General features: G+C 40.5%; 2 protein-coding genes across 3 annotated transcripts in view; both read right to left on the bottom strand.

Annotated features, from left to right (window-relative positions):
• Positions 1 to 1364, bottom strand: part of ahcyl2b (adenosylhomocysteinase like 2b) — a 51111-nt gene extending 49747 nt beyond the window's left edge. For both annotated transcript variants that reach the window (XM_030719942.1, XM_030719943.1), the window contains exon 1: positions 959 to 1364. In XM_030719942.1, the coding sequence (XP_030575802.1) occupies positions 959 to 1294 (336 nt within the window). In that variant the 5' untranslated portion in view covers positions 1295 to 1364. The remainder of the gene's footprint in view (positions 1 to 958) is intronic.
• Positions 1365 to 2087: 723 nt separating this feature from the next.
• On the bottom strand, positions 2088 to 9089 carry tmem209 (transmembrane protein 209). Its single transcript, XM_030720219.1, has 15 exons — positions 9036 to 9089; positions 8605 to 8765; positions 8401 to 8459; positions 6788 to 6919; positions 6399 to 6628; positions 6093 to 6297; positions 5656 to 5831; positions 5425 to 5496; positions 5249 to 5345; positions 4960 to 5085; positions 4740 to 4837; positions 4341 to 4455; positions 4104 to 4201; positions 2989 to 3062; positions 2088 to 2809 (listed from the first exon to the last, which is right to left on the bottom strand). The coding sequence occupies exons 2-15, from the start codon at positions 8742 to 8744 to the stop codon at positions 2755 to 2757; spliced, it is 1677 nt and encodes a 558-aa protein (XP_030576079.1). The 5' UTR covers positions 8745 to 8765; positions 9036 to 9089; the 3' UTR covers positions 2088 to 2754.
• Between the last annotated feature and the right edge of the window lie 406 nt (positions 9090 to 9495).

Consider the following 9495-nt stretch of genomic DNA (forward strand, 5'->3'; position numbering starts at 1 on the left):
AAAAAAAAAAAAAAAAAAAAAAAAAAAAGTCCTTTCCTTGAACGGTGCCCTCCTTCTTTCTTATTAAAGACCTTGTAAGGAGCAGAAAGATAAGATGCATTTGGGAGATTTGCTCCAGAGCCAAGAAGTGTTTCAATCCCACTGAACTATCAATTCTAGGTGTTACAGGCTCAAGGAGGCTTTTTAAAACTAGGTCACAGATTGCTGGCTACTGTTATGGCCAAGTTAGACCACACACCTTGGTTGGCACTGCAGAAATCTGACTAAACTGAAATGTTAGGAAAAGATATGTATACTAACCTAAGGTCAAGCAAGGGTCTTTAGGTGTCACAGGGGGACACCCAGCAGCTCCAACAAGTAACTGTAGCGTGTCCAAAATAATCACAATAATAATAATAATAATAATAATAATAATAATAATAATACAGCTGTGCGTGCCACAGTGAAAACAACATATCCTAAAACTGGAAGTAAATAATAGATGTTAACCAAGCAAAAGGTTATCTATGAGAGCAAAGCAGCAACTAAAGCTTTCATTTAAGTGAGTAACTGCAGTTTATCTTCAGCATCGAGATAAGATTAAGTGACACAGATACACACAAACCAAGTGCGACCTTATGTGATAAAGTCTTTCAGCACAACTTGTGAGAACAGTTGGATCCTCTCACCCACCTCTGGTGTCCTAACGATTTAATTTAAATGGCAGCTTGAATGAAAATGGGCGCACGTATTATAGTATTAGACCTTCCCCTGTGTTATTAGCACTGAAACCCACAATTAAAAACGGTAACGGGCACGACTCAATCAGCTCTTGTGCCCGCTAGCTTGTTAGCATCGTCACACAATGCCAGCTTTCCCAGAGAGCTCTCGCTGCAGCGCCGAGGTCCTCAGCGGTGGTCCAGCAACAGCGAGGGGATACAAAAGCACTTACGTGGGAAGAAAATGCCGTCTCGCTCACCTTTTTCATGCGCGGAGCTTCGGCGACGGTTCCGTCCCGGTTGACAAAAGCCTCGCCGCCGTTGTGCTGCGGGTCCGAGCGCTTCATAGACGACGCTTGAGGCATCTTCACCGGGTTCGGGGTGAGCAAGCCCGTGCCTCCTTCCCCGGCTTTCGCGGAAGGCTCCGCGGTAGGGGACGCGGCAGCCGAGGAACCGGCCTCGTGCGGGTCGCTTCTGATGAGGTTCTTGCCCTCCGACGTGGGTGTCACCGGGGATTCAGCCGGCAAGTCTTTGCTGGCGGGGACGTCTTTGAGTTCGACCTCTGCCATTTTCGCTGCCACAACCTGGACTGACATCGCTGCAGTTTCTCAAAGTCCTTTTTCCAGCACGGATAGCGAGTCGAGCGGATGTGAGCGGAGGAGCCACGGCGGCCAAATGCATTGTGGCTCTTGTAGTTCCACTAAGTAGTTCAACACCCCCCTACAGGACACCTCACACACCAATGATTGGTACATGAGTATAATTTTATAAGATGTTAATAAGTGAGTGGGAAAAAACAATATAATTATTATAATAATGCCTTTAAATTATTTTTTTAAAAGTCCTAATAGACATTTAGACTACATTTCCCAACAGGGATAGCTGGGCTGCTCAATACATTGTGGGAAATGCAGTTTTTAATAAAAGAGGACGACAGTAAACTACATAACAAACGTGATGTTTGGCATATAATGCGGTTCAAAGAGAAATCTCATTTGAAATACACACTTTGTCTTTTGTTCTGGAGATATCCAAAATTTTCCTTCTCTCTCTCTCTCTCTCACACACACACACTCACACACACACACACAAATATGTGCAATGCACCAGACTCAGTTGTAATATCACACATTATGCAGAGCAGGCTACTCTGTCCTTATTACAGTGTTTGCATAAGACAGCCAACATACTGCATGACATCGTGCTGTGGTACATAAAATGGGTACAAGAGGAAGGTCAAATCACAAATAAAGACCTGCACTGCCACCAAGTGACTGCCTGAGATAATTAAATAACAAAAACCAAGCACATTGAGTACAGTACAAAGAAACGACCAGTGGTTTCTTATTAACATTTCAATTTAATTTCTGTCTCATGTGACACTTGTAAAACAGCATTATTGAAAGCAAGCAAACATGTACAGTGTGATTCAAAATGCTGGGATAAATGGCATTCAGTGTGCTTTTGTAAAAAATGTATTCACAAAAACAGTGACTCAAAAGCTTTTTCATTTCATTTCATTTCATTTCTACTGTTGTACATATTTATGTGTAACATTTCAGCATAGCTGCAACCTGCACAAGTCTCACAATTCAAGCACATGCCAGGAGAAATCCTATTATTGCATTCTACTCTACAACAGAACAAGAGAAAAAAAAAACTGACAAAAGGTTGCTATTTACATTCAAGCTGATGGGTCTGAGCCCTTTGCCATCCGCCAGTTACATCTGAGGTATATTATTTACAAGGCTGCCATGCAGGCACATTCTCAAAGTACAAAAATCAGAAACCCCAAACACTGTTAAAAATACAGCTTTGTTGTATCATAAGCACTCTGTGGTGGAAAAGAAACATGTTCCTAAAATGCAAAAAAATAACATAGCAGGTTGCCAGTCATGAAAATGTTCAGATATATGCATCTACTCTAACTTTAAAGCAAAGTTGTTACTTTTTTTTGCTCATGTGCACCAGAAAGAGGATTCTTTCAGTCGAGGTGATACGTGTATCCTCAAAATCCATTGCAGCTGCTTGGTGTTCAGTATTTGAGGATGATGCATCAGTCCTCAAATATCCACAGGATGTTCACACCTGAGAGGCCCAGATTTACTCTCCTGAAGAGAATATGAAAACAATTTAACCATTTTACACAAGACAAAGAAGGTCAAAGTAGTCACTTAAAAAAAAAAAAAAAAAAAATATCAATAGACAATCTGCACTTCAGTGCATCATCTTTATCAGGAAAATGAATCAATATTTCATGATACTCTCTAATGGCCACAGAAATACTCACCCCAGCATCCCCGACTCCTTAGTCTTAATAACATAGAGGAACATGAGGATTGTATGGAACAGGTTGTTCCTGCCCTGTAACAAATCAACATGAGCTCACATCAGCACAATAAAAGTGTTACAAGCAACTTATTTTACACGACGAGGATTCTGGTATGAAGAAGGCCCCTAATTGCAAACCTCTATATATTATCAATGTGTAGTAAGATTTAATCTAACTAGCCCAGACTGGTAACAAATTTTTTTTTTTTTAATTTTCTGAGAAAAACAAAAAGTGCTGATTTGTTTTGTTTGTTTTTCTGTTAATGAAGCATTACTGTAACCTGATATCAGAAGGGTTTGAGATAAAGTGAAACCCCTGACATATTTTTAATTTAGTTCCACTTAAAAATAGCACAATGTAAATGGTACATAATAAGAAAACTGTGAGATGGACATCTATTTTCATTTGATTTTAAGCTAGAATAGGTACAATAAGAGCACAAGCTTTTTTCTAAGATCCAGAAAGAAACTGGGGACGCACTGAGATACAAGCTGAGCATCAATACTAGTCTTCTAGACTGATATCTGTTACATATACCACTGTCAATGGACAATATTTAAACAAGTTGAGACACTGTAAAATATAAAAACAAAATGCATTGACGTACGAATCTCATAAATTTTTGATTTTTGGCACTTGGATTTCTCCAAATTCTCTGAATCTTATTATTTACTACAGATGATGAGATATTCAAAGTCTTTGCAATTTCACATTGAGGAACATTATTCTGAACATTATTATGTAGATGTAGTTTTTTGCAGATTGGTGAACCTCTGCCTGTCTTTACTTCTGTGAAGCTCTGCCTTTTTTTTTTTTTTTAACCCAGTCATGTTACTGACCTGTTGCCGGTTAACCTAATTAACTGCAAAATGTTCCTCCAGCTGTTCATAATAGTAAATTTCAGCCCACCAATTTTTTTAAAGACATGTTGCTGCCATCAAATTCAAAATGAGTCAATATTTTTCTTAAAATGTTCCATTCTCTCAGTTTAACGATTTGATGTGTTTTTTATGTTCTATTCTGTATAATATATATTTCTGGGGGAAAAAAAAGAAAAAAAAAAGAGTGAGAACCTTGGGAAGACTGTAGACGTGTCCTTGGTATATGAGCTGGTAGTGAGGAGGAGTGGTGCTGCTTTGGTGAATGCAGAAGAGGTTCTCCTTGGTAACATCTACGAGTTAATACAAAAAGGTGAAAAACACACTAAAGCATTAACAAAAAGCAAAGATGCTACAGTGGTGATCTTAAACTTTTTAGCATTATTATTCCTCACATTTTGTCCAGCGGGAGAGTGAATATGGTGCACTTACCAGGTTTGTCTGGGGTGTGGCTAAAATGTTGAGACGTGAAAGTCTTCCCATCTGGGTACTTTGGATGTGGGGGCAGCCTGGAGTCCAGGTATGTGCAAAACACATGCATGAGGATCTGAGAAGACAAAGACAGAAAGTTACTGTGACACAACTGAGCCACAGGGTGTGCAGTAAAAGGCCAGTTTGATCTGAAGAGTGGAACAATTGTTATGGGAGTTATTCCAGCCTTCAGTTTCACACCCAGTCCTCAGCACTGGGGAAATTTAAATACATTTGAACATACTTGTTACTGCATGTTGTTGCTGTTAGGTGTTCAATATATTGCATTTTAAGACTAATTACTGCTCATTACGCCTCCGTGTGTACATCTTTGGCTACTGTATATTGGTGTAAACTCACAGCACAGTCAGTAGGGAGGTCTGTATCCCACTTCCTGTTCTTCAGGTCGCCACCACCGTTCCAGCGAAAGGAGCTCATGCAGCCACTGTGAGCCAGCTCTGATGAGAAGAGAAAAAAAAACCCACAGTACATATGCAGGAAATTTCAATCATAGTCCCACTTATTTTTCATGTATATAAGCAACTCATGTACATATATAAAGCACTAGTGTTGAACAAACCCTTTATCCGGTCCACTAGATACTCCTGGTTAGGCGTGATATCCAAGTATTGGACAATAGAGTTCAAAGTGGGGATTGATGAAGCTTTGGTCACTGCTGCCTGTTTCAGGCTGCTTATGCTGGCCTCTGGTGGAGAAAAGGGAAAAAAAAAAAAACAAGCAGTAAACTAGCTGGCATAGCAGTGCCTGCATGTGACTTTCCACTGATTTAGAAATGGCTTGATGCACTTGGCTGAAAATAAAATTCTTATTGCTTATTAATCAGTAGTTGGAAGTTTTTACAAATCTACCTCCTATCTGGAGCTCTGGGCAGCCCATCCTCCTCAGCAGACTGTTGACTGAGTCTATTTCTTTGACCAGCGGGACCAAGATAGTGTCACTGATCCACTGCAGACACAGATTAAGTCATTTTCTATTCATATCAAATAAATATTTCCATAATACAGTGAATGGCATGACCACTCACATTTCTAAGCTTGGCTGTCCAGCTATCAATGCGATCCAGCACTGGGCGGCTGGTCGTGATTCTCGCCCACACCTACATATCAGAAAGGAGAAAAAACACCAAAACAAGCAAAAATAATGAGCTAGACACAGTTCTAATAAAAAGAAATACAAAATGGTTAATGGTTAATATTTCATTAAAGCAAGTATTGAGTGGTTACTTGGGAAAAAAATTAAAAAACAAAACACAGACCTCCTCTGCAGCCTGTTTGGAGCCCAGGTCTGTCTCGTCCTTGTGGGCAGAAGGTGCCTGAGATCGGCATGCGGGCTGGTAGAGTAATTTCCTCAGGCTCTGAGCGTAGTCTCCTACTGAACGGTTGTAGTTCCAAAATGTTGGACTATGGCTTGGAGACACAGACTCTGGACTTCCTACAGAAGGAATCAAGCAATCACAACATCGGAATGGAGGACGCTCATAATAACCATGGCCAAAGTTTCAAATAATGAGGTTTTTCCACTCTTGGATCTGTATGATGTCTGAGAGAAGGGATATCCTTCTAGGCCGTGAGCACCCACCTGTTGTTCAAAACATGTTTGTGAGAATAAACTTAACTATTAGACCTAAAATTTCCTGTCTCAGTGATGCACCAGAGACTCTACTTTAATGCCCAATTTAGATTAGCTACCTACCAAGCTGGCTGCGGTGACTCTTCTCCTCCTCGGTGCGCAGAAACCTCTCCAGACTCTTCAGATCCTCCATGTAGTCCTCTTTGCTTCCAGGGGAGTTAAACACCGAGGGAGGCGTGCGATATCGAGCCCTCAAGCTGGAGCTTTCTGCTGACCCAATAGTGGTGGGATAAGGAGAGGAGCCAGAGGATGGACTGTAATTCAACACCTGAAACAAGGAGGATCATTAACGGACAGAAGATGGAGTTATAATCGAGTACATTCTGTTTTTTTCCCTTATGTACTTATGTCACTCCTGTTAAAAAGTACCTTTCCAAAGGACACAGAGGGGGAGAAGGGGCCTCCCGCACTGCTTGTTGGTGATGGGTTGCTGAGAGGGGGGCTGTATCCAGGCACACAGCTGGGGGAGAACTTGGGGCTGCTGGAGGCTGTACGAGAGGGGCTAAAGCTGAGCACACTCTGGCCCTGCAGAGGAGACGACTGAGCAGGAGCCGGGGCTTCCTTCTTTTCTGGCTTTTGGGGTGGAGATGCTTGAATACCTGCAAAAAGCAAACCAACCCTGACTCACAGGTTGATCTAAGGATAGGGGGGGGGGGGGTGTTTAGATTCTACTACTTTGTTTGCAACAAAGTGTTTTGGATATAAGAAAGACTGGACACGAGCTGCGAATAAATATACACCATAAACCAGAGCCTCACTTGTGTTTCTCAGACCCAGAAGGTGATGCTGCTCAGGGGTTACTGCAATGGTGGATGGAGCCATTGTGTATTTGAAATACTTCCAGAAGTCAAAAAGAGCATTGAGGCTAAAGAGAGAGGCAAGCACCAGCTCTGTAAAAGAAGACAGAAAAAGGAAAACACGGCAGCAAAGTATAAACACCTGGGTTGTAAATTAAAAGGCATTTCAGCTTTCCTGGCATGATACCGCCCCTCAATTCTTTATATCTTGCAAGGAAAATAGATGCAGTGATTTATTGAAGTAATGTGTAAACGCACATGGACATACAGTATATAAAGCTAAAAACTGAGTTTGTACAATTCTAACAAGCTTGAAAGTCAAAGAAATGACAAGAAACCTTACCTAAGAGTTCAGACTGTGCTGAAAAATAAAAGGCTGTTGTACCAAAAATGAAGTAGTCTTCAGGAATAGTTCTCCAGGCTTCTTGAAGAACATTCAAAGCTCTCCTTTGGATGTTGTCGGCTTTTTCTCCCCCGTTCTCTGTCAAGATGATCCCACACTGCTACAATAATGTTCAGGCCCAGGCTCTAGGGTGGCCAATCCATGACTGATAGTGCTCCACTGTTTTTATATCCAGGTATGCGTTTACTACATTGGCAGTGTGTTTGGGATAATTTTTGTGCTAAAAAAAAATGAAACTGCTGGCAGTCGCATTCTTTCCAGATGGTACTGCATGTTGGATCAAACTCTGATGGTACTTTTCTGCTTTCATTCCATCAATTTTGACAAAATAACAAACTCCACTTAATGAAACACAACCCTAAACCAGACAGTGACACAGTTTTAGACACTGACAGTTATAGTTTCTTGACAGCCACTGAGACCATTTCTGAAGACACTGCAGATCACCTGATGGGCCACATAAATCTCTCAGGTCCTGATTTCCCTCCATCACTTAAAGAAATGACTGTCAGGTACTCTTTGCGTGCTGTGGATAGTTTTTTTAGGCCTGCCACTTCTGTTTTTGTCCTCCACTTGTCCACATTTTTTTAAGGAAACACTGCATATCATGGCAACATATGCCAAGTTTTCAGCTAAAAACTCTTTGGGAATTACCTTGTTGGTGCAAAAAAAAGCCATTTTATTCCTGTCAAACTGTTATCATTGGCATTTTTTGTAGATTTATCTAAAGAAATGGGAACAAATTATGTGTTCCCATTTCTAGTAACAAAGTGCCTAAAGATGCAATTTAAAATTGTCTCTTTGCTAAGTTTTTTGTTATGTGTAGACAAGACTGGTTGAATTAGGAACATTTGATGCTTGAATGATTCATAGGTCAGTGTTAAGCAGCTTAAACAAAAGAAAAACACAAGGACTGGAATGAAAATGAGACCTTCAGAAAGCCTGGAGAGCTAGTGCTCAAGACCACTTTAAGCAATTACAATTAAGTCTGGGTCCTTGGAAACAAAATATAAAGAAATGAGGGGTGGCTCAAGACTTTCCAGTACTGTAAAAATTACTTCAAGCCCAAATGTATACAAACTTATCCTGAACTGACTGACAAACAACTCTGATACCTAACTTAATACCACATATTAGTTGCTGCGTGCACAGTAGTGTAGTGGGTCCTCACCAATGTACCAGATAGGCCAGTAGGTAATGTTGTAGTATCGGCTCAGCAATTTTCCTGACCTGACAGAAAAGTAAAAAAAATTAAGAATGACACAAATATACAGCAGTCAAAAGTTTACACAAACTTACCCGAATGGGGTAAGACTACAGTATAACCACACTGCCAAGCACACAGCTTAATTTAACACAGACTTCCATAACTTACATTTCAGTGTAAATCATGCCAGCAAGAGACACGTTGAGAACAGCCCAGGCGAGGACCACCTGTCGAGCCTGCTCCTCCCTCCTCATCCTCAGCGCCCTGTCGATCATGCTGGGCATCCCCTCCTTCGGCGGGGTGAACATGCTTTTATCACACTGATCAGGCTGAGAGGAAGCACAAAGAAGTCACTGTTACGATATCAACAGCTGTACTTGACTCATGACTGCCAGTGCTGCAGCATAGTTTAGTTAGCCGGCATGCTAGCAGGAAGGACTGGCTAAAGTTAGCTAGCTCACATAGAAAACAGTGTTAAATGAGAGGTTTTGTCCCACTTTATATGTCCTTCTACAGTGGGAATAGTAACAACATTTAATCCGAACACGAATGCAACTTCAACGTAAATATAAAGTACAGGAAATTTAGAAAATTCATACCACGCCGAAGTGAATGACAAACGCGGCGCTGCATAATTTGTATTTCACCGGAAGTTAAATTGTGTACTTCCTGTACCTCCCGCACGGCCAGCGAAGATCCTCCGATTTAATACAAAAAACTTAAAGGACAAATAACACCTCAAAGCTTCACTTACATAATAAAAATGTTAATAATAATAATAATAATAATCGTCGATTATTTATTCTATTCTCACATTAATACTGACATCTATAATAATTTGTTCACATGTGAATAAAAGTTTTTTTTTTAGTTATAATTTGAGACAGCTCTCATTTATGAATAATTATGATAATCACAATTTGTTTTAGTTCATTAATATTAAAATGTTAGATTTTAATTGGGGGTTTTATGGTTTTCATTCCCCTGTAACCACAGTTGAAAAAAAGTATCATAATTCCTCAAACTGAGGTCTAATTTTCACAGACACATAATTACAAA

The sequence above is a fragment of the Archocentrus centrarchus genome, chromosome 23 (assembly GCF_007364275.1).
Source record: "Archocentrus centrarchus isolate MPI-CPG fArcCen1 chromosome 23, fArcCen1, whole genome shotgun sequence".
NCBI lineage: Eukaryota > Metazoa > Chordata > Actinopteri > Cichliformes > Cichlidae > Archocentrus > Archocentrus centrarchus.

What these genes read in the sequence shown, in the direction of transcription:
- tmem209 (XM_030720219.1), bottom strand. Translation starts at nt 8,744, where the DNA reads ATGTTCACCCCGCCGAAGGAGGGGATGCCCAGCATGATCGACAGGGCG. An exon ending in TCTGGGTCTGAGAAACACAA is followed by an intron (nt 6,629 to 6,787) that starts GTGAGGCTCTGG and finishes TGCTTTTTGCAG; the next exon opens with GTATTCAAGCATCTCCACCC. An exon ending in CCTCTGTGTCCTTTGGAAAG is followed by an intron (nt 6,298 to 6,398) that starts GTACTTTTTAAC and finishes TCCTTGTTTCAG; the next exon opens with GTGTTGAATTACAGTCCATC.